At 42.6% G+C, this 24293-nt stretch overlaps 1 protein-coding gene across 6 annotated transcripts in view; it reads right to left on the bottom strand.

Moving 5' to 3' along the window:
* The window catches only part of fgfr3 (fibroblast growth factor receptor 3), a 71537-nt gene that overhangs the window by 27900 nt on the left and 19344 nt on the right, over window positions 1-24293 (bottom strand). For 5 of the 6 annotated variants that reach the window (XM_084915753.1, XM_084915751.1, XM_084915754.1 and 2 more), the window contains exons 3-5: window positions 20209-20481; window positions 16751-16816; window positions 6939-7108 (exon numbers count right to left, since the gene is read on the bottom strand). In XM_084915753.1, coding sequence (XP_084771879.1) covers window positions 6939-7108; window positions 16751-16816; window positions 20209-20481 — 509 coding nt within the window. The remainder of the gene's footprint in view (window positions 1-6938; window positions 7109-16750; window positions 16817-20208; window positions 20482-24293) is intronic. The other variant, XM_084915756.1, reaches the window with a different exon arrangement.

Genomic DNA, 24293 nt, shown 5'->3' with positions numbered 1-24293 from the left:
CTTACAGTATACACTTCTTGACTCCCACTCTTGGAGGCGTATACGGAAAATAATGTAACAGTGTAAATATTATGCCTGTGTGTGCTTTTTGCAGTTGCGTGGTAACATAGGCTCGCTCGACGCTGGCAAATGGTTCTTCAGAGGGGCTGGCTCCACCCCGTCTACCCCTCTCAGAGACAGGAGTCAAACCGAAGTCAATGGCTGCTCTCATGAGCAGCTGAGTGACGCCTTGTGCTGTGGTGGCTGGGATTGAGCTGAGCTGAGAGGGGAGTGAAGGGAAAAATCCCCCAGAAAACAGGCGACACATGCAGGGGGAACCGAAAAGATGGTAAAATATGAGAACAAGTTCAAGCTCAGTAGTGGGCAAGACCACCAAGAGATACAGAAAGAGAGAGCGATCCAAAGCATGACTTTAGTTCTTTGCTTTGTAACTCTTTGCAAACTTTCAGTTCAGATGGAGCTCTTGCGCAACTACATTTATACGACAGCTGCTGTTACATTGCAGATTCTGATTTCACACCTAGCCCGAGACATCTGTGTCTGATACACGCACTCGGTTTTAAAGTGTTAACTGCCACTAATATCGTGGATACTGAAACCGAACTTCTTGCCTGCGGTAATAATTAACTTTGAGTGCCATTTTACTTTAATTCCTCCTGGCACTTTTCATTATTTTCTAAACACACATCACTGGCTTTTATTACCATGTTACACTGGCTAACCCCTGTTGAACTCGTAGCATTAGTCCCCAAATGTGATAATCCTATCCATTCCAATCATGCCAGATTCCAACCAGAATTAAATTATTAAGCAGCTTACATTAGAGTCATACAAGGCTTTAAAGGTTTTAGGGCTTTGGCTGTGGATGTACGGAGCGCACAGAGCATGCCATGGGAATGGACAGGCAGTTTTACACTGCAAAAAGTGCACTTTGAAAGAGACATTACCAGCTTTTCAGGAGTCTGAAGAGGACAGAGAAACAAGTTGAAATTTGTATTCTGTGTTAATTTTTTCTCTGAAATATTTTGGGACAAAGTAAACTGCCTTTCAAGACATTTCCTTTTGCTTCACCGGGATTGCCATCGAAAACACTTCAGTTCCCTCATCCTATGGGCAGATTCTCTCACGTCTTTTCATCAAACTCTGGACTCTGAGCGAGCTTGAGAGACTGGCAAAGATGCTGACATTTTTTGCAGTGTATTAGTTGTTTGAGAAAACACAGGAAGCTCTTTTCCCTTTATAGTCCAAACTCTCTGTCTTCACCTCACAAAATAGCTTCTGTCAGAACCAGCGGGGCCAGTTACCAGAATTTATGAGTGTGTCAGAGCGGACCAGTGGCCCGGATCTGCGCTACCGTCTAATTTGACCCATAGAGAAGGTAGAAACAGAGAGATGCGGCCCTAAGGGGGTTGCTATTAAAGCTGGTAAAGTTTAGCTTTGCAAGACAGCAGAAGGCTGTAAAAATGGAAGTATATGAGTAAAAAAAACAACAAAAAATTGGATCATCTATCTTTTGATATCTGCGATGTGTTTGATTAAAATGACCGAGAGGGGAAAAAGACGTGCGGCTGGTCTAAAATTAAAAAAAGGAGTCCAAAAATAATCTTGCAATGTGTAGAAATTCCTGCGTGGCCTACTGAGACTCACAATCCAGGCTGTGTTAAAATCCGGAGTGGAAAAAACAAGGATTTAAAGTGCTTAAAGTCTTAAAAAGCAACAGTGTGGAGCCAGTTTAAGAGCCCCGTCTTGGAAAGCTGTCAAAACAGGGATTGAAAAATCAGTTAAGTGCTGAGCGACCTGGAAGGAATGAAACACAATAATTACATTGTCAGCTTTAGCCTCGCTTGTGCTGCCGAAGTTTAGCATGAGCACAATAAAATCCCATCCGCCATATGTGGCATCATACAACGGCGATGACTTTGTCTGTCGAAGGCTCGGGCTGGCTCAATGGGTTGACAACACGCCCATCTCTTGCCACGTCCATCTGATGGCTCAATAGACGGCTGAACTTTAACCTTTAGGGCTTGGCCTTCACAATAAGGAGCGCCGCAGTTGTCTGGGAAGGCGAACAATGCTCCGGCACATCGCACTGCTGGAATTTTATTTTCCATTTTATAAATGAGCCACACATCCTATTTAGTTTAGTTTTAGTTTTCAGCTAATGCACTGCTTAGCTCTCTGGGTTGCATTTCAACAGAATTGCAAAGTGCTTGCAAGATTTTAAGCGAATGTCTGAAACAGCCTCCAGCTTGCATGGGGAAAAAGGTGTCAGTGTACAAATATACAGGCCTGTAGGGTTAGACTATCAAATACTGACACTGGAGCTGCTAACACACGGATCATTCTGCTGATCCTCTTCTGTAAATTAAACAATTCCTTTGTTGTAGTCAGCATTTTCCCCCAGAAATACATTACCTTCCAGAATGGAAAGCATGTGAAAGACATTAACACTGAAAGCCAGACTGTCTGATAATACCTTTGTCAGCAGCTGGTAAATGCAGCTTGACCTACAAAAAATAAAATAAAAAAAAAAATCTAGAAAGAGCTTTAAAAAGTTTAGTTATGCAAAATAAAGTATAAAATCCATTGATCGAATTAAAAAAAAAGTGTTGTGTGGCCAGAAAAAATGCTTCAAAATGGGTGGAATATTTTCCTCATACTACTACAATAGCATATTAATACAATCCTGCCTTCTGCCATTTGTTTTCTTGCCTGTCCTGAAATTCAATTCAGTTAATTTTTATAGTGCCCAATCACAACAACAGTTGCCTCAAGGCACTTCATGTAAGATAAAGACCCTACAATAACATCTTTGAATCGCTTTACCACAGAGATGACATTATCTCTGCCATCATTTTACTTCAGCCTCCTGTAAAAGATACCCTTAATCTCAAGAGAGCACTTTTATCCCTGATTACATTGTAACCACTGAAAATAGATGTAAGCTGTTTTGCCTTTGAGATACCTTCAGGATAAATGCTCAATGTCTACATTTCAATAAATTCTTCAAAAGAAAAGTAAAACCGGAGACTAGTTTAGACGTGTGCATATTTGCAAAAGAAAAGAGTGATTGTCAAACCCTCTGTTAAAGCGGAAGTCTTTAAGCAACAAAGGTGAACGTAGTGCATCCTCGGAAAGGCTGTTTTCAAGCACTCTGGCGTGAAGACAGGACGTATTTTTCTGTAGGTGGCTAATGGACCCTAATGGTCCACTCAGTCAGTGCCTTTCTCTCACACGTCCGCAGATCTGAAGGCACTCAAGAGAAAATGACAAACTGGCTGGTGGGCAGCGCTTACATGGAGTGGACTCCACTGTGCCCGTCAGCATGGATCAGTTAGCAAGTCAGTCCCCAACCAGCACACTCCAAGCCCTGAGATATGTGCGACAGAGTCGTTTCATCCCCCCATCCGAAGCCAATTCATTCAGCCAAAGTTAACCATGGCTGTCACATCAAAAATGATCTTGTCATTTCAGTATAGATGCTGGAGGAAGCGACTTCACCTTGACGACCTGTTGGAGGAATAGAGTCTTTAAGAGGCCATTGTCAGGCTGTCAGGACTTCGAGACCCCCCTAACCACCCCCAGCCCACTAAGATGAACCAATATATTTCTATTAACACAACTATTATTCAAACTTTAGCTGTTAGTTTGAAAGACTAATGACTATTACCTGTAAATATCATTTTGTGCTACAAGTTTAGACTTTTTTGAGAAAAGAAGTATCCTCAATAGATCATGTTTAACATGACCGGCATTAGTTACTGTGTCTAAAATGACAAAAAAATAAGAGATGGAGGATTAAGGAATAAAGTATTAAAGTAGTTTGTGGACTAACAACTTCAAGCATATGGCAGGAACAAAAAAAAGACAAATTCAATTATATTAGATACTATTGGGCACATCAATCAACTTAACCGAGGATAGTGTGACTAGATTTTCAGTGTTAATATCTTTTAGTGCAAATTAAGCCATTATGGAAATTTCTTGGGCTGCATTTGAAGAAGGGCATTATTTGTGGCGTGCATAGTAGCAGAATAACATGACGAGCAGCAGTTCTTGGCATTCAGATGGACTGAAGCCTTGACCCTTGACCTCACTGAAACGTAGCTGGGTCACAGACTTGTCTGTCACCCGGCACTGTGATTTTATAGAGGATGACCTCTCTGTTCACCTCCCTTACGGCCAACAGTGGTCACATGGTGATTAGCTAAATGGATTTCGAAGCATCTCTGGGAAAGAAGGGAGGGACGAGGGGAGCGTGTGAAAACGTCTTGATAAAGACACGTAGAGGAATGTCTTAATAATCACAGGATGTGCTCTTACGTGTCCATTGTATGGTAGGTGATTTAAAATTTCAAGCTAGTTTGCTATACATGTACAGAAATGCTAATGCTAACCATTTATAACACCGAAATAACTGAGGCCATAGTGTGCAGAAATGGCCAAGCCACAACTAGAACCTATTCAGTCCCTACGCTTGTACTGCAACTACAACGTCCCATTCCACTGGATACTTTTATCCATAGAGTACAAGTGGCCACAGATACAATTAAACCCACAGCAGTGGTTGTTTTGCACAAGCTACACAGAGCAGAGCATGTACAGGAATTTGTGTTAATGACCTGTTAGTGTCACAGCTCACACTCAAATAACGCCAGCCCAAGGTCAATGTGACTTTACATACTTTGTAAAGGCTTAGTATGAAGAGGCAGCTATACATATCGACCTCTAACTATACATGGAGCATCCCATAGGAGCATGTATTAAAGCATAAAGGTGTACAAAATGGTTACTGCTGCTTCAGGGGCAAACACACCAAGCTATACACACTGCATAGGCTGAGTTTGTGTGAGGAAAATACAATGATGGCGCTGACATTAAGACCAGACCTTAATGCTAAAAACACCTCCGCTGTGCTCTTTAACTGGACACTGGTGAGTACAGAACAACTCTGGGATTTGGAGAACTCAGAGATTTGTTGAACAGTTGGAATAAACATCTAAGTGCTCTGAGCGCTCAGTTTGGGATTAATTTGCTGCTAACAACAAAATTTCTCATCCGTTAATCTTCATGTGTACTACACATGCTAAAAGTTGCTGTCAGGGAACCACTCCAGTCAAAGTTGGAGCGTCCTGAGGACTGGTGACAGGTGTGTGTGAATCTGTGTGTGTGTCAGAGTGGGGACAGAGAGAGGGAGACAACTGCTGTTGGTCTGCTGGGAGCAGATGTTGAAGATCTCTGTAAACTGTTAATAGCTGCAGAGTCTCATTACATTTAACTCTTTAAAGGCCAAATGTCTCTCACTGCTTCTATAGCAGTCTGACACATGATTACCCCGCTGAAAGTGGAAGATGAAATCTTAGAGTAATAGGAAATAGCTCAAATGGACACTTTCCCTCTCTTCCATAATAAAAAACCTGTCTCAGTTGACTCTTTAACCTCACTCTTTCTCATTTTTAATTCAGCAATTATTCTGCAAATACACTCTCAGTTAGTGTACTATGTCCTCTACATACCTACTTGTGTAGTATGTGAATTCTGACAGCCTAATGTAACACTATCTAGAAATAACGTTAACGTTTAGCACAACTGTGGTGCTTTCACAAAACATAATACTAAATTCTTTAGCAGTGAAGATGACAGTTTAACAGGCTTAAAAAAAAACTGGGTTTAACTGCAATGCCTCGAAATGAAAAAGTTTGTTAGCTAGCTCTTAGCTAGCTAGTATTGGCTAGCTAACAACGCCGTCATTATCTGATAATATGTACTTCCTTTTACTGGCTGAAAAATGTTTGTCCACGTGTACAGTGACTGTTAGGAGACACTATACTATACTATATTTCTAGAGCCCTCAATGTAGCCACAGTTAGTAATTTGAGCACTATAATACTCTGAAATTAGTGAGTTTAAGTATAGAAGTGCAGACAAAGCATTAACTTAGGGTGGCTAATGTTACTAAATGTTGGCAAACCTCATGTACATTTTTTTTCTGGAACATTAGTAATGACTTGATTACATTTTAATAAATCATAATTGCTGAAATGATGGCAATTTCAGGTAAGAAAGTAACAAATTAATGCAGCTCTCCCTTACATAATTCACCACATATGTGAATGTTAGCATCTAAAACAGCCCCCCCACCCTCACCATCATTTTAGGAAAGCACTGAGAAGAACAAGAAGGACAAAATAATAAGACACAGGCTGAATGACCCTCAAAAGAATTTACATCTCTGGGCATAATTTTAGAATTTATGTGCCATTAGGTTGAAGTTTATTTTGAACCAAAACACACGTTTTTACTGTTTGAATTCCGATGGTCTTACCACACCAAGTTTGTCCTTTAAGTCTGCAGCTCAGGGCCATTAAGGGAAAACAAAAGTAAACCAAGCCCCGCTACTTTAAGCAGTGCCATTCCACCCGAGAGCCTAGTGTTTAGAGTGAATCCGATGACAAAACTGAGCACAACAGCTGTCTGCTGCACTGGGTTACTGTCAACACTGAGCTATCACGCGAGCATGCACGTATCTGTGAACCATTCTGATTTCAGCACAGCGGTCTGACCCTAAATTTATATTCAGCTTATCCGGAGGCTACGTTTCTGAGTGCCGGGGGTGTCCTCGACTATGGCGTGTTTCCTGACCTTTATTTACCGTGAGAAGATTCACAGAGCGTGAGTTTCTTTCAGCACTCTGCTTCACAGTCTCCCAGTTATAGACATTCACACCAGGAAACATTGCAACACCCACACTGATCTACTGATGGACACGCAGCAGGGGATTAAAATGGCTTGCTAAAAGGCACTTTGACAGTAGCTCAAACAGGGAAGAACATGAGACTCCTCCAAGCAGATTTTTTTGGTGCTGTGTGAAGATTTGAATCTATAAATCACAGTCCTGCTCCTTTAACCTTTAGGTGTTAACATGTTATTGCTCTCACCTTGATGCCTCCCATTCTCTGCTCTCCCTTGAACTCTTTGCCATTCTTCAGCCAGTGTATGGTTGGCGGTGGGTTTCCAGACGCAGCGCAGCGGAATTTGACGGTGTTGGCCGCAGGAACGGCCAATAATTTCTTGTCCATTCGTTCTGGCCTGGTCCAATATGGCGCTTCTGTTGGGAAAACACAAAAGACTCATTGAAAACTCTTAAGACTTTTAAATATTTCCATTTCAAAGACATTAAATAGATAAGGCGGACTCACGCAATACGAAGATGCCACTTTTTTTTTCTCCAAACAGATCTGTCTACGGTTTTCCATTTACTCTTAGATCATAAAACATTTGGGGAAAGACCCTCCAGGAATTTACAGTTACATGTTTTTGTAATTGTTAAAAGACGGCACAGATGGGACAAGTTGCTCTTCTGCCCTTTTTTTTAAACGAGTGCTTCATCTCGGATGAGTTATGCACTATACCAGAACAGATGTGGTGTCACCAGAGGTCTTCCCTCATCTAACAACACAGAGTACCTGCAGTGTTTACAGAGACTAATACACATGTACACTGTTAGGTTTCTGTGATTCATTTTCAGTCATTTTAAGCTCTTTTTTTTTGTGATTTCAAGATGTTTTTCTTGAGTAAATCATGAGGCTTTTGTTTTGATATCCCAAAGGAAGAGTTGCTTATGGATGTTTGAATGAAACCTTTTCATTTTTTACTGATAAAACAATCTTTCTTCAACGTCGGCCCTTCCCCGCTGTCCACAGAGATACAGTTAAGTTGAAGATGTGCCAGCAGTGTAAAACACAGTTTCACGGATGCTGAAAGAGCTCAAAACGGACGCATGAAGCGTCACGGGGGGACCAGACAAAACCATCTTACCATCTTTCCTCTATAACAAGATGAGGAGTTGGTCTGAATCATGAGATCTTGAGAGTTTGGAAACCTGTCAGGGCGATTTATTGAGTTGTATTGAGAAGACGGTGGACAAAGAGAGCGTAGTGAGTCAGGAAGGGCTATTGTCCATGCTGTGTGGGTGTGGAGAGTGAGAGCAACGAGGCATGGCTCGCTCACTCTCCTCTTGGTATAATCTGTGTGTGTGTGCTTCCCAGGACAAAAGCTGGGGAGTTGGCTGACCGGTTATCAGATGTCTCTTTTACTTTCTAAATGCAGCAGGAGAGAGTGGAGCTAATTACCATCTCAATAGCCGCGCTTGTGTGTGTTTGTGTGTGTGTGTGTATTTGAGTGAGTCAGGCAATAGTTAAAAAGTAATTCTCACCCTCGAGCGCTGAACGGGCAAATTCCCGTCTCATCTTGGCAACTCAGGTGAGATGTCAATCACCGTTCGATATAACATCTACCTATAAATGCCTTTGATCTACTGTGTGTCTATTTATCAGATGTCTGGGGTGTTCTGATACTTTTCTGACACTTTGGCTCCTACCATCAAACTCTGGCTTCAGCTTCACAGAGTAATTGCAACCAGACTGAGAGAGATGTTCAGCGATTAAAGACACCTACCTATCTTCTTAGAAAGCAAACAAACAGGATGTTACTGAACCCTCTAAACAGACTGTGTGTGTGTGTCTGCTAATAAAGCACACAGAACACTGGCTGACTTAGAGACTCCCCAGCTCGCTAAGACAAACACCCTCCATGTGCAATCACACACACATACACACAGACACACACACACACAGCTTCCACCTTAAAAGGGAAGTGTCTGTTTGAATTCATGACTTCTCTCCCTCCATCTCTCTTTTTCTGTCTCTGGAGCGACGTTCCACACTCCACACTGGGACAATCCTCCAAAAGCAGTCTGAACACATTGTTTTTTGGCATGGTAATCAGCCACCCTACACACACACTGACACACAGACACACACTCAGTCAAACAGAAACGCTCAGTGAGGTTTTAAACAAGTCTCTAACCCAATGTGTGGTCCTTCTCCTCATCCTCCTCCTTCCCCTGCTGCTGCTGTGGGTCCTGAACTCATCTGGGCCTGAAAACATATTCCTGCTGCTGATCCTTCAGCCACAATGACGCTTATAACCCAAAATAGATGCTTAGGTGGATTCACAGGACGGACTAAAGGAGTCTCCGTGGTTTTGTCACCATAACACACGAAGATTGTTTTATTCGCGGACCTTCAGCTGCTCTGACTGACGCTCTCCTCTGTGGAATCAGGAGATCAGCCGTCAGTCAGGCAGTCTGGATGAAGCTTTTGAAATCTTCTCGTAATTTGTTGCCCATTGTTGTACTTGTCGCTCATGCGAGCAAGTCTCCTCTCATTCAACGTGTTCCAGATGTAACAATTGCCTCCTGTGAACCATTAAGCGAATTAGTAGCTTGCTGAAACAAATGTTTATTCCACGTGAAATTATGCCATGATTAAGCGGGGACGGTGATTTGACAGTTTAAAAAAAAATCATTTTTATTCGCGTGACCGAAAAGTTTTCTTTCTGGTGCTTCAAAAATACGTTATGCTGGCTCTGCCGATTCTTAAAACAGCTTACTTTTCAGAGAGCTGATGCAGACACTTTCCACCAGAAGGAAAAAAGTGAAAGAGCCGCAGCCTTTTCCAGTTTAGAAAAAGCCGTCGATATTTTGATTTCAGCATGCTTTTGATTCACTGCGCAGCCTCGCTCTGTATGCTCAGCAACACGCAGGAATCCCATCCCGTGTCTAATTGGCAGGATGGTATTTCCTCAGCAGCAGAGGGGAGTGGGATTTTCTGGGAGGGAGGCAAGGAGGCACGGAGGAGGGGAGGGGTGGCACCCCTCAACCCCTCGCAGAGGGGGGTTAGAAGGGACTCGACAGATAACCCTGCCCTGCACGGATATGCAGTCGCTGTAGTGGAAACTGGTTTACAATAACATCTTAGCACAACTCAGCAGCTACAGTGTCATGCCCACCTGTCAGACACAGAGGCTAACTGCGAGGGGACTCTCTCTGGGAGCCTATAAATACACGAGCGTGATCTGCTTTGCTTGCTTCATGTTTGATAACAGATTTCAAAGTGTGGCTGGAGAAATCCCACCAACATAGACGGGGTAGAGATCAGTCAAGGGGAGAAGGTTGTTTCCGCAGGCACACAAAGTGTCACATTGTCAGCAGGTATATTCTTCCCCATTGCGGCTGCAGTGGAAAAAGCACTCCACAATCAATCTTAAGGTAAGACTCAAACTCAGTGATATGGTGCAAAATATTGTGCAAAAAGCACAAGCTAACATAGGAAGACCGTCCACTTTTTGGTCTGGAGCTGGGATTTCCCCTATTATTATTATTATTATTATTATTATATTGCTTTTTTAATTAGGGTGGATATGGTGACCCAGAATCCTCCCTTAAGTTACGCTGCAATAGGCCTAGGCTGCTTCTCATGATGCTGTGAGTCTCCTTCACTCACCTGTTTTCCACTCACTTTGTGTTTATACACTGCTCTACATTTCATTATTAGTCATTATTAATGTCTGACTCACCCCCAACCATTCCCCATGCCCCTCGATGGGCCTGGTTCTGTTGCAGGTTCCTTCCTGCTAAAAGCAAGTTTTTCCTTCCCACTGTCGCCAAGTGCCTGCTCATAGGGGTTCCTATGATTGTTGGGGTCTACAATATAAAGCGCCTAAATAAAACTGAACTGAATTGGAATTTTCAAGATTTTCTCATGAACTTCTTAGTTAAAGGACGGATATCTTACAAATGTAGCAGAGCTACGCACTCCCTGAGTGCTGATTGTGTTAACAAAAAGAATAAGATTAAATTCTGCTTTTTTGGCTTTGCTTAGATTATGCCTTGCCTTTGCAAGTGTTCCATACACATTACAACCAACTGCCATACAGCCCCCTGCAGCCCTGCGCTCACGTCTTTCTGGCTCATGGATCTGTGCTGCAGGTTGGAGAAGCATGACTGTGGCTCCTCTATCAGCTATGTTGAGTACAACAGCAATTAGCTGGAGCACGACACAGTGCAGTGCTGATCGCCACGGCACAAGCCTCTTCAGCGCTCAGACACCGATCTGGGAAAAAAAAGGGGGGTCTAATTGTGTAATTGTATAATTTGCCCTCACTGACGCCTGCGAGCACACAGGCAGATTTCATTACAGATTACACTGGGGCTCTTTGAAGGCACACTGCCCTGGAGGGCCTGCGGGGACTCAAGGCAAACAGAGCAGGAGGAATGGCGGCTGTGGAGCAGCGTAGCGTGGCCCGGCGTCCAGCTCTCTGCTCTCCTGCCAGGGTAAACAAGGAGGCTGCATAGCTCAGGAGCACAGCACAGCACAGATTAACCCTCCCACCCTCGCTCACATACACGCTGCCCTTTTAGTTCGCACAGGCTCCAAGTGTGTTCGCTGCTTTCCATGCTGCAAAAATTACTCACACACTCAATTCACATTCATCGTGTGAGGGCGGACGGCTGTTCAAAAATTGCTCACTTTTTATTTGCCCATCTGTCAGCGCAGCATCTTCAGGGCACTCCATTTTAAAATGTTTTTTCAAGTTTTTACGCATATTTTGAGAGATCAAACGTCAGGTCTGAGAGATTCGAGTGGTAGGTTCTTGCGCACTCATTGCTGAAGTTGGCATCGCTCTGGTCACTTTACACAAGTTTTGTGACTGCAAAAATAGTCCACAGACAGCAAAGTCCTTGAAACCACCTTGGCTCTAATTCCAACAGTTTTCTTTAGGGCCACGCTCTAAAGATCATGTAGGTCATCATACAGGTAGGGCCTCTTCCTCCCCACTTCAAGCGCTCTTAACTCGTGGGTCGGACCGCACTCGTCCTTGAATGCAACCTTCAGCTTGTTCTCAAATCCACCTGCAAAACTGCGCGACTACATCCACATCCTATTGAGAAAACCTCTCATACGAGCACCTGGCAAATGAATCAAGACTGTCTCTGTGTTGGTTTCTGCTAAATTTGTGTCTCCAAGACCATAAAATTGCAAAGATGACAAACACAGAAATACATGTTTAAAACAATGCACACCACGCTGTTTCAGCTGCAAAGGTACCGCTAATTAATTTGGACATGTGTTGCACAGAGGAGGCCACCTGTTTCCCTGATACCTTTGTTCACTCTCAATATCTCAAAATGCTGCTGAGGCTAACAAACGAAGCCTACCGACAGCAACAATGCAACTCTCATTGATGAATATTACTCAGTAAATATTTATTTCCCCAGCTGGAAACTTTTTCTTAAAGTGGTCAGGTTAATGCGACCTGCTTTCCTTGTTTCCTGCGCCCTCTCTTCTCATTAATACCCCGACATTTTCACCATCTCCACATATCTGTTATCGTCTGCTCAGCTTGTAGATGTGGATCTTCTTTCGGGGACTCTGTCTGGTTGTGTGGTTTGTCACATGGCTCCTTCCTGCTGCAGCTGGCTAATTAGCATTGGCTTTGCGGACATTAAGCGGCGATAGGGGTTTAAAGTTTCTGGGCTAATCCCTCTCCTTTTGGTCAGGAAATCAGAGCCTCATATGTCATGAGGTAGACTTACTTTCAGAGATTAAGTCTGGCAGTCTGAGGCTATTTACCGGCATTCAGGATGTCTGCCGTAAGCTGTTACCGCCTCTGCCACTTCGGCCCGTTTAGAAAAAACACACTGCAGGCTTTCACTGCGACGTGAAGCTGTGCATTCAGAGATTTTACGCTGAAGCTGTTAGCAAGCTTTTCCAAAGCGGCCTGCACTACAAAGACCGCATCAGGAAGTTTTCTTTAAGAAAACGTATTTATTTTGTTCATTTTTTCTATCTCTCTGGATAAAAGCAATCAATTAAATCAATTCTAATTTAAGTTGAACTGAATCAAGTCTGAAAGATTAAAAGTCAAACATGAAAACGAAGCAATATTACGTTTGAGTCTCTCACACATATTGAGTAGGTTGAATAGTTTAAATGTTGATATTGACAGAAGTAAAACTTTTGTAAGCTGACCTCAGATCAAACATTTAGAAACTGGTATAAGATGCAACTAAGTTCCCCAGGCAGAATCATTAAATGAGCACCATCTTAATTCCAGATCACTTTAAAAAGCATCATTCTTATTCTTATTTATTTTTTGGATACACCTAGTTGCTGTTGGTTCTGGAGTGGCCACATTTATATTTGGATGGAATAGCTTTGCTTGTTTTTCACATGATTTTAGAAAATTTAAAATTTCTCATTTCTCTTGAACACCAGTTCAGCTCCCCTTCCCGATCCATCTCTCGCCATGCAATCGTTGTAGCTGGATGACAAACGATTGGGTGAACTGTTAATGATGACCACAGGGCACAGAGTTTCAGGAGCGGCAGTATCTCCCACAATCATTGCCTCAGCTTCAGTTTTATTTTAGTTTGCTGAGTGTGATGACGTTTGATTTGGTTGGATCTTTGTAGCGATTTTCACAAAGGGGCTTTGATTTCGGTTGGGCGTGCGCTTGTCGCTCTGTCACTGAAGCAGTTGCGCATTTTGCTTTTGGCACCAATTTTGTTGAGTGGTTAAGGGTGGACTGGGAGTTGGTTCAACATATCATGGTCTGTTTGACATCGTTAGCATGTTTTGGGTTTTCACTTTTATACAGTCTGCTGACTCCCCCTTTTTTTGTCTCCGCATCCTACACTCTATCTTTTACCCTTCACTTATATTCCATTGTCTCCCCTTTATTACTGTAGTTCCATCAACTCTTTCCTCTCACTTTTTAGATTCGTCTCTAACTGTCAGCACCTCACCTTCTGCTGTCTCGCTCCGTATGGTACAACAAAGGCAGCACAGTGTGGCGTCTGGCTGGTCGAGAGCTTGCCGAGAGGGGTGGAGGTGCTTTCTGTCTCTCTGGAGTCATGCTAGCTGACAGAATAGAGCGTGTAAAGTGTGTGCAGCCAGTGAAAGCCATCCCTCCTCATTCTTTGTTCACCTACACCTGAACTCCGCAGGTCTCTGAATGCCAAAACAGCTCACATCACAAAAGAGCAGTGAGAGGGGCTGTTACCTGCTGGAGAAACAGCGGCCTTTGATCTGTGCGACAGTGGCATTTAGTTTTGTGCTTGTGGGGGAAGGTTTAATGCGAGCGATTATAAGAGCCATATAATGTCAATTACAGATATACAACGCTGATTACGCTCATACAAGTCTAATTGCCTGCATAAATCCATTTGTAGTCACACAGTGGCCCATAAAAGCAACTTTGTGGGGACGTGCTGTTGCTCCTGCAGATGAACTCTTTTATCACAGGGCTCTAGAGTGCGACCAATTTGGTCGCAAATACGACCAAATTTTTCAGTGGTGCGACTAAAAAAAAATATTTGGTTGCACCTGTGCGACCAACTGTTCGGGTAGCAAAAAAAAAAAAAAAATAAAAATAAATCTGCAACCTTCCCTGTGGTCAACAACAGACACACATTATGCCCCTATCGTGGACTAAACCAATCAGAGATAGTAAGGGGCGGGACCTCTCTGATTGGCCGTGGTCCAGTTGAAAGTGCAGGTGGAAGTGGGAGGTGAGTAGCTTGAATAAAGCGATATCAATTCATTAAATCCTGAATCGACTTTTAAATATAACTGTGTTTTGCCAGAAACGCCAGATTCTCAGATCAAAGCTCACAAAACCATTTCAACAACAACCAAACAGCAAATGAGAGCAGGCACACGGATTCCACACAAAGACGTAAACACAGAACGGACCGACGCATCAGAATCAACTTTGTCTTTCTCGGCTTTCTCACCCGACGGCCCGTAGACGGACACGCTGTCGGAGCTCAGCGATTCTGATGCGTCCGGTCCGTGCAGTGTTTACGTCTTTTTGCGCTGATTCTGAGCTGCAGGTTTTGTCTCTCTCCAACCAAAATTCACCGAGCCAGCAGCAAAAGAAGCAGCAAACTGCGCTTCACATTTGATCAATGTCCTCATGAATTTTGCTGTTTTGCTTCCACGACTATTAAAATCACACTCCACGCACAGCTAGCTCTCTCTCTCTCTCTCTCTGTACTTCAAGAACAGTTTCCCGTCTCCGATCTCTGTTTTCTGTGTTATTCATTCGCTTATTACCCACCAGTCTACCGTTGTTTACAGCGCTGTCGGCTGCTGTCTTTTTCTTTTCTTTTTTTCACTTAAATGACCTCGGACAAGAAAGCCTATTTTTCTGTTGTTCAATACTGAAGAAATTTAAACTTTATATGCAGAACATTGTAGAATATTTTAAGGTTATCTGCTATAAAAAGCCAGACCAGGAAAATCTCCTTCATGTTTTTCTGTGTTTTATTCTCAGTTACTTTCACACAAAGGCATCTGCTGCGATGTTCACAATTCTGATGAAGTCAGTACTGATAAATGATCAGAATTATAATATTTCTGACTGTCTGAGGCTAAGTTGAATCGAATCGGGACTTTGAAAACCGGAATCGAACGGATTATAGAAATCAGTGATGATACCCAGCCCTAGTGAGCAGCCTAGGCACGACAGAAGTGGATGTAGCTGTAATAGGAAAAGAACTATTGCTAACTTTTCTGTTAAGTTAAGGCCTGATCCTTCTGAAATTCATAGCCAGTGCTCTGACACGGTGTCATCAATCTTTGAATGCTGAAAAAGCACAGTGTATCCAGAAAAACACATTATATCATATAAATTATTATAAAATTTGTGTGTGCCTAACTTTTGTGCCGGTACGCCTAACTTTTTAAAGTTAGGCGTACCGGCACAAAAGTTAGTCTAGAGCCCTGTATCACTATGACAAATGAAATGAGTTTAAATTGTAAACTGCACATTAACTTCTGAGGATAAAGGTGCAAGTGTGGTGTAAATAATATGAAGAGCTCATTTATGTACGACATAGGGAATTTATAACTTTATAAATATCTGACACAGGACCTTAAAGATGCATTTGGCCCTTCAGTTCCTCCAAGCCTCATCAGAAATTGTGTTGATTTCTGATGCCATTTTTGGTTGCTGGGGGATTCCCATGATGCATTGAGCATTTCTTCTTTAGTCACCTTTCTCACTCACTATGTGCAAATAGACCTCTCTGCATTGAATCACACTTGTTATTAATCTCTGACTCTCTTCCATAGCATGTCTTTCATCCTGTCTTCCTTCTCTCTCTCCCTGAGCCTGGTTCTGCTGGAGGTTTCTTCCTGTTAAAAGGGAGTTTTTCCTTCCCACTGTTGCCAAAGTGCTTGTTCATAGGGGGTCATTTGATTGTTGGGTTTATCTCTGTATGTATTATTGTAGGGTCTACCTTACAATATAAAGTGCCTTGAGGGAACTGTTGTAAAAGTACCATCAGGTTTTAACCCACCATGCAGTGCAATCTGAAAAGTGTCTGAATTGCAACAGTTTCATTTTCAGCATGACAATGAACCCAAACACACTGCCAATCCAATAAAAACATGCCTGAACATAAAAACACACAGTAGACTCCTATCAGTTATTGATCTCAGCATTACTGAAGCAGTGTGGGATCATCTTTACAGAGAACAGAACAAACCAAAGAACCTTGAAGAACCTTAAATGTCCTTGAAGAACCCTGGAGAACTATTTATGAAAACTGCTTAAAGAAAGCTTGACTAAGAGAGTTCAATCGGCATTGCAGAGTAAAGGTGTTCATAATAAATATTGACTTAAGCTATCATTCTACAAACTCTATTGTTGACCTATGTTATGTATTTCCACATATGTTTGAACATGTTTCAAGAAATCGCTGTACCCATTTACCATTTTCCTTGCAAACTATAAAGAGATGAGGACTGGTTCAACACTCTTGCACAATACTGCATTTCCTGATGAGAGACGTATCATACTTTCTGACTGTGAAATGTGGTTTAAGAAAAGAATTCACCATTTTCATTACCTGCACCTTCAGGGTCTTCATCATAATCTTCATCATCACCAGATGACAGAGAATCTGACGAAAGAAAATAAAAAAAAAGAGTTGAATTAATTATTAATTTATGGCTGAAATGAAATGATTTCATTTAAAATAATATAAATGAGCAATAATTCATTTTAAAAAATACAGCAGTTGTATGAGAAAACACATAATACAGTGTATTTTCTTATACAACTCCTTGAACTATTTTGCCTATTGGATAAGAAGGAAATTACATGTGGAAAGTTTGTAGACCAGAATGTATTTTATGCAACAAGAGGGAGATAAAGGGAAAAGGGGGTGTTCACAACCAAGCACGAATAGACAAACAAGCACAAACACACACACACACACACAGATGCATGAATGCATATTAAAGCTGTTCATTCAGAAACTCATGAATGAGCCCACAGTTCTCTGTAGCGTGGCAGCTCTCTCAGATATTACAATCCAAACATTTCCACAGACGGTACAAATAAGAGGGTCATTAGTGTCGCTGAGACGCACTTGCACAAGAGTGTGCGCACATGTGCTGATACACGCACAAAAACTATTCTTTCTAGCTATCTCTGCAACACACACTGACCCTAACTCTTGCTAACGGTTAGCGCGCCGGTTCACGCCAAATTACTTTCCATCTTGCTCTCCATCTTGTTTAGGTTTGCTGTATCACACGTTTTCACTCCACTGCTGTAATTATTTTCGATGTGACCTCAACGTTTTCTGGTTCAGCTCCACGGGTCTGGTTAATGAGAGCCAGCTGTTACCTCGACAACTCAAACTGCTCCTGGAACTAGCAGGTTCTGTTTCTATTATTGGACACATCAGCCCACAACTCCACTCTGCTAGTGTTTTGCACCTTAGAAGCAAGGCAGCAGTTACAGTTGACTGACGGATCAGAGGGGTGCCAACACTGTATCAGTAAACCAAGTATTTAACACACTATAGTGGTTGTCAAAATGAATGACTTAATAGAAAACTTTGGAATAAAAGAGAGAAATAATAGAGAAAAGCAGGCACATGTATTTTAGTGCACTGATAAAGCTCTAAAGCCTTCCAGCTCAATAGATGAAAGGATTAGTTTAGCTTTAGCATACAGTTAGGATACAGTGTAGCCATAGCCTGGACATAAAGGATGGACGTAACCACCTTAAACATTTTGACAGCTGCCATCTTGTTATCTGTGGAATCAGACATCACATGAAAAGGTTGATCGACAAAGTAGCCACATTGTAAATCCCAGTTTATTGTCTATTTTACTGTATTTGGATCATATTTTGTTAACGTTATATTAAACAGCACTTGAAACAAGTGATGGAGCCCATAAACACGTAAGAGAAATGTTCACTTAGATCGCAAATCAAGCGAGCAGTAGAGTCTTTTTCTTTTTAACTAGAGGATGTGCTCCATGCAGGCTTTGAGAAAGAAGTCAGGTTTAGGCCACTTCATCCTTCATAGTCTATGGGTACAAATGCTCATCTTTAGCCGTTGTTATTTGCTATTAAACTTTAAGCAGTTTTTGTCTGCTAAAACTGCTCTACACCCAGATATGTAAGTCATATTTCACTTGCTTATGTGTTTCTTAAACACATAAACAAGTGAATGATTAAATCTTAAACCATTTAATCATTAGTCATAAGTCTTTTGTCATGCCCATCACCCCCAACGGTCGCAGCAGTTGCTGCCTGTGTCTGAGCCTGGTTCTGCTGGAGGTTTCTTCCTGTTAAAAGGGTTTTTCCTTCCCAATTTCACCAAGTGCCTACTCATAGGTGGTTACCAGATTCTTGGGGTTTTCTGTGTATTATTGTAGGGTCTTTAGCTTGCAGTATAAATCACCTTGAGGCAACTCTTATTGTGATTTAGCGCTTTATAAATAAAACTGAATTTTTGTCAATAAGTAATTCACGTACTCCTTTGTACAAACCTCAGTTTGTAGTTGTACTTGTTGCATGTGTGCTGTGTGTGTACAGTGAGATTTGGCCCCTTTCTGCTGCCTGGAAGCTGTCCAAGTGCTAAATCTGATACCGCCCCTAAATTTCTGACACCTTGCTCAAATATTTGAGGGAAAACACAATAGTCCATGTGTGTTTTAGATAAAACGGAGGCTCTATGTTTAAAGTAGAGGGAGGAGAATCGGCAGTATAAGGGGGGAAAAACAGGATATTGAAACGCATACTGGAACAAGTCTGGCTTCTTGAGTAATTTAAACATGCATGGAGAGCCGAAACAATATGAAATGTCAGACATTAGTGTGAAATGAACTGGCAGCCTGTGCAACACCTGAGACATGTTAAGTGGGGGTGGAACCAGCTTCAGTTATCTCTCTTTATTTATCAACTTCTTTAAAGACCAAAAAAGTCAGATTTTAAAGGAGAACGCCTCTTATTCTTCCTTTTAAGTCACTGATGAAGGCACTGTGTTTGCACAGTGTCCTGGTGTGCAGTTTGGAGCTGATACGAAGATCCGGGAGGAGAACCTGCCCACCTCTGATCAGTAATCGAAAATGCCTATTTTCTTCCCAGTTTTCTGCCAAACAAATGCATCCGTGTGTGTGTGTGTGTGTGTGTGTGTGTGTGTGTGTGAAAGAGGAGGTGGAGTGAGTGAGCTGAGAGTGAACTCTCTCATTTCTTGCCACCCCATCTGCTTTCAATGATGAAATGTTTCAAGCTAATTGCTTTCTAATTAGTTGTCAATAACAGGCTCAGTTGGTGTCCATGAGTTTTACGGGTAAATGCGGCTCCACTTTTAAGCACACACACACACACCCACACACAGAACCTCCCCCACCCCCAACACAAGCATTCCTATTAGAGCTCCGCTTGCATCGCACACTTGTTTAAAATGTTTCCCATCCCCTCGCCGGATAATGAATTTCACCTTTGACTATGCATCAGGAGGTGGGAATCTGTGTGAAGCTTGGCTGGGTGTTAGCTGGTGAAAGCCTGTACCGGTATGCTGGATATGTGCTTGTGTGTGTGTTGGTGTGTGTGTGTGTGTGTGTGCAGCTTGGCAGGCAGATGACATGGAGCTGAAACTGAGCAGGAGTAGCAAATAATAGAAATTTCCTCCTGAGCTAAGTTTTCAGTGTTTCTCTATAAACAGCTGTCATGTAGAGACAGCGCTACTGTAACTGTTTGAGTATATTTATTGATAGAAAATACTTCGTGTCAGACAGGCAGAACAACTGAGACAGGTCGGATTTCAGAGAGCTCTGCGAGGTGCAGCCAAAGCGCCTGTTTCTGCTGGAGCTCTGCTAGTAACTCAACTATCTTAAAAATATTGTGGGTCTCGTATCCTATTTAAAGCTCAACAGTTAACGTATCTGCCTTCCACTTTTGCATTTAAATATATGGCTAGATGGCCCTACTCAAAGTTTTCAGATACTCCACAACTTTTGTCTTTTCTACACACTTTCCCCACGCTCTCACCTGTCACCCTGATGGTGTAGTTGCTGAGCAGCGTGTTGCTCCGGGCGAGCCGGCACGAGTAGACCCCGGAGTCGTCATACGACACATTGATAATGCGGAGCATCCTCTGGCCCAACCGTATCCGGTTGCAAGGCACAAGTCCAGCGCCGTCTTTGAACCACACAATAGGCTCCGTGTGGTCTTCCTGCTCTTCCGGGTCACATGACATTTCCAGAGTGTCCCCGATGCCCAGAACATAGTCCTCCAGGAAGGCCGTCTCGCTGGATACAGGGTCTGCAAACAAAAAAAGAAGGAAATGGTTTATGTTAGAAGAAATTTTTAATATGTCGCTAAATGCAATCAACTTCATGCACGGGGTCAGTATTTAGCCTCACATCTAAGTCAAAAAACAATCTGATAATAAAGCAAGATCGGACACCTCTGCCCATATCAACCTTCAAAAAAGCAATAAAGTAGCAGAATTAAGTAATCTGACCCTGGAAGTCAGAAAAGTGCAACTTTTTTTTTAATTGTCAAGTTTGCAGATCTGTGTGGAAATGACCTCCCCACCCTCACCCCTCCCTCCCTTGTCTCCACGCCTCCTCCTCAGCTGGCCCTGGTCGAACACCAGCTCATTTACTCCGCGAGCTCCGTGAGCAAGCTGGAGGAAAAATCAACATGTTTACAAGCCTTGCTAAGGATGCCAGCCTCCACTGGAGGACGGTGGAGACATGGAGGGACACGTCTGGATAAACAAACTCTGGCTCCCCTCGTGTCTCCTGCAGTCCCCTCATTAGAGATGTCTTCTTATTCTGAACTTAATCACACGTCATCACCCATTGCAGAGACACAAGAAAGATGGCCTTATGCGCCCACTGGTTTATTTACTAGCTTATTTAAGCAAACACACTTTAAAAAAACACACATTTAGGACCTTACGAGGACGTCACAGACGCTTTCACACACGCGGGAATGTAGCCACTGTAAAAGTCTTCGAATGAGCTGCTCAGGCAACAGAGTACACAACGCACACTTGTTTGCTCGCACAAGTGCACACCCACCCACCCATGGGAAACAGTGAATGAGGTGTGTTAAGAGCGTGATTTACGATGGCAAATACACCCACTGTTGACCCGCTAAAAGGGCAACGATGTTACTCAAGCAGCGATCGTGAACGCAGCCCTCTGGAGAAACGCTCCATGATTTAAAAAAAAAGGCCAATTAATTTACTGATATTAAACTTAAACAAGTAACGCACAAAGCAACTTCAGCCATTAGATAAATGTGGTGGAGTCAACAAGCCCAACGCATTTCTCCCACATAGCGCGGATCATAAATAAAATGAACGGGACAGATGATTTGTGCGTCTTTTTCTCTGTCTTATTGCATCCATCGACCCATTAAAAAATCCTGGAGATATTAAGTCAATGTGCTGAACGCCGCTGTGCCGTTCTCTGCGTAGCCTCTGGCTTTGACAGCCGTATTTACAATGCTTTTTGTTCAAACAAAAAAAAGATCCATTCAGGAGAAGAAAAACACTGAGGCAACAGTGCCGAACGCATAAATCCAAGCCCAGCATGAATGAATGAATGAATGAATGAATGGCTGGCTATGGAACAAATGCAGAATACAGGCCACAGAATATCTCCAGGTCTTAAAACATGGGAAATTTGGGTTTATGACATAGATATAATAATCTCCAGAGACTCATAGCTCACTTGTGCTTTATGGAAGGCGAGTGCTCGAGCACAACCTCGTATGGCAGCTCTGAATGAGCAGCAGCAGCAGCTAGAAGTGTTTCTTTGTATGAGGCACTGACTTGGTTTAGAACCATTTTTATTTTTTGCACACAATAATGTGCAACCATTCAAAGAGTCTCACTTTTATGTGCTAAAGTTTTGATATATATACAAAAGGATTGGCCAATATTAGCATACAGGCTTAAAACATGCCACAAAGTTGCCCTTCTTTCCAGAAAACTGGTAATATTCATAATGTGTACAAATCTACTCTAAGCAGGCTATGGCTTTAGTGGAGAAAAATCTGGATTAAGCAGTAAAGTTTATTTAATTAGGATTTGTTAATAGCAAGGCGAGGCGAGGCGTTCATGTGATCCAGCTTGCAAAACAATACTTTTTTCCTTTTTCACTTTGATCCTGGGGAAAATGGATAGGACAAACATTTGCACACAACTTGGATGTTTACACCACCAGAGGCTAAACAAATGCAATTTACAGAAAGAGCAAAACAAAGAAAAAATATACTTCTTGGACGTTAAGGGAGGAAAAAACCCTCAATTTTTCAGATGTTGCACAAAGGAGCAAAGAACCCTTTTCTTAGTCACTATCAATGACCAAATATGTGTTTCTTTCTCAGATCCTGCACTTTGAAATGCAGATTTGGAAAGTGCTTTGAATAAAAAGTGGATTTTTGGTTTGAAAAAGCCTCACGCCGTGCCGGCTGCACAACCTCTCAGGACAGATGTACCAGCCGGTGAGCTCGGGTGGAGACCCGGGTCTCCACGCTGCACCTTTCAAGTGAAACTTCTCCTATGTGACGTGATGTGTTTGATCACACTGACAAGAGACGGCTCTTTGAGCGGCAATAAAATGTGCTCGTGGTGGTGAGTCACAGAGAAATATTCCTTAATTAGCAGCTGATCACCTAAAGAAAAAAAAATCCGGCTGCTGTGTGCCTAGCTGTGGAGGAATGGGGTTTTAATAGGCAGCGTCCGGGTGGGTGCTTATGGAAGTGACTAAATGTGAAGCAGGGTGTTGCTCGGGCACTTTTTTCCTGCATACAAGTTAAGATAAAACATGAATCAAAGGTAGTTTGATTCATTTCATTCAGCAGAATGAAATAAAACTCAGCGTCTCACGTGGTTCCCTGCATCTGAAAGAGTGAGGCCTAATAATCTGAAATGAGTCCTTGAAAGACCACAGGAAGCTTTCCCAGAAACCTTAGCAGGAGCCGAGGAACTACAGCGCTACTCAGACTAAAGAATAATTAGCTACTTTGAAAAAAATCATAATGCAGACTTTCAAAATAAACTTAGATATTAAACATGAGTTCTGATGAAAACGCAGGGAAAATCATCAAACCAGAGGCGATTCATCCAGAGCACAACTGTCCTTCTGACAGCATCCAGTCTAGATCAGGGCTCGGGGACAAACTCATTTCACATACAGACCACTTTGATCCTTAGTGAAACTCCCATTTCTGTCAGTGTAAAGATGTTTAACAACACAGTCGATCACTGAGCTATCTTAAATACAAGAAAAAGAAGTGCAATTTCAACAGTACACCTCAGTTTTTTTAAATGATAAATGCTGTAGCAAGAAATCTGTCAGCACGACTCTTAAACTGTAAGAAACAAATGCGTTGAGTTACAGAAGAAGTGTATCCAATAGATACACAGTGTAATCTTTGGTATTGCATGAATGGTCATATGGGAGGTCTTTATCAGTAAAGATAAAGCTGTAAAAGTTACGAAAATACAGTTAAATGTTGAAAATGAGTGCCTTCTTTCCAGTTGGACGTCTTTGCAGGGACGATTCTGGGTCCTGGTGTTTGACACCCCTGATCTAGATCTTCCTGCCGTGTGTGTGTGTGTGTGTGTGTGTGTGTGTGTGTGTGTTTGAGGGGGGAAATCTCCCAACGGAACCTGCAGCCAGCTGGAAGCAATGTGTGATGTGTGTTTTTTGAGTGTGTGTGCTAGAGTGGATGTGGGCTCTGATATGTGTGCGTGTATTTGTGCAGTACAGGCTGGACAGTCACTCCATAAATCAAGAGACCCCTGCCCTCCTGGCCCTTCTAACCCTCTCGGCTCAATATCATAACAAATAGCCCTTCAGAATAATATAAAGTCTGTCTTTGAGATAGGACCGCGCGCTGTCCGCTAACGTGCCGCTCACAGACCCCATCTTTTTCTGCATCTCTGAAGAGGTTTATTTATCCTCTACAAACTTCTCGATGAAAAGGCCTCTTTATGTGGGGGAACCTTTCCACGCCTGTCTTTCTCCCACTCGAGTGCACACACTGAAGGACTGAGCGACGAATCCCGAGGAACAGGGAGGAGTGTAGACCAGACCGAGAAGCTGTCGCCG

Source organism: Perissodus microlepis, chromosome 19, assembly GCF_051167445.1.
Source record: "Perissodus microlepis isolate ML-2025 ecotype Zambia chromosome 19, ASM5116744v1, whole genome shotgun sequence".
NCBI classification, from domain to species: domain Eukaryota; kingdom Metazoa; phylum Chordata; class Actinopteri; order Cichliformes; family Cichlidae; genus Perissodus; species Perissodus microlepis.
Note: the sequence above shows the minus strand (reverse complement) of the source record. Positions and strands in the feature narration are given on the sequence as shown.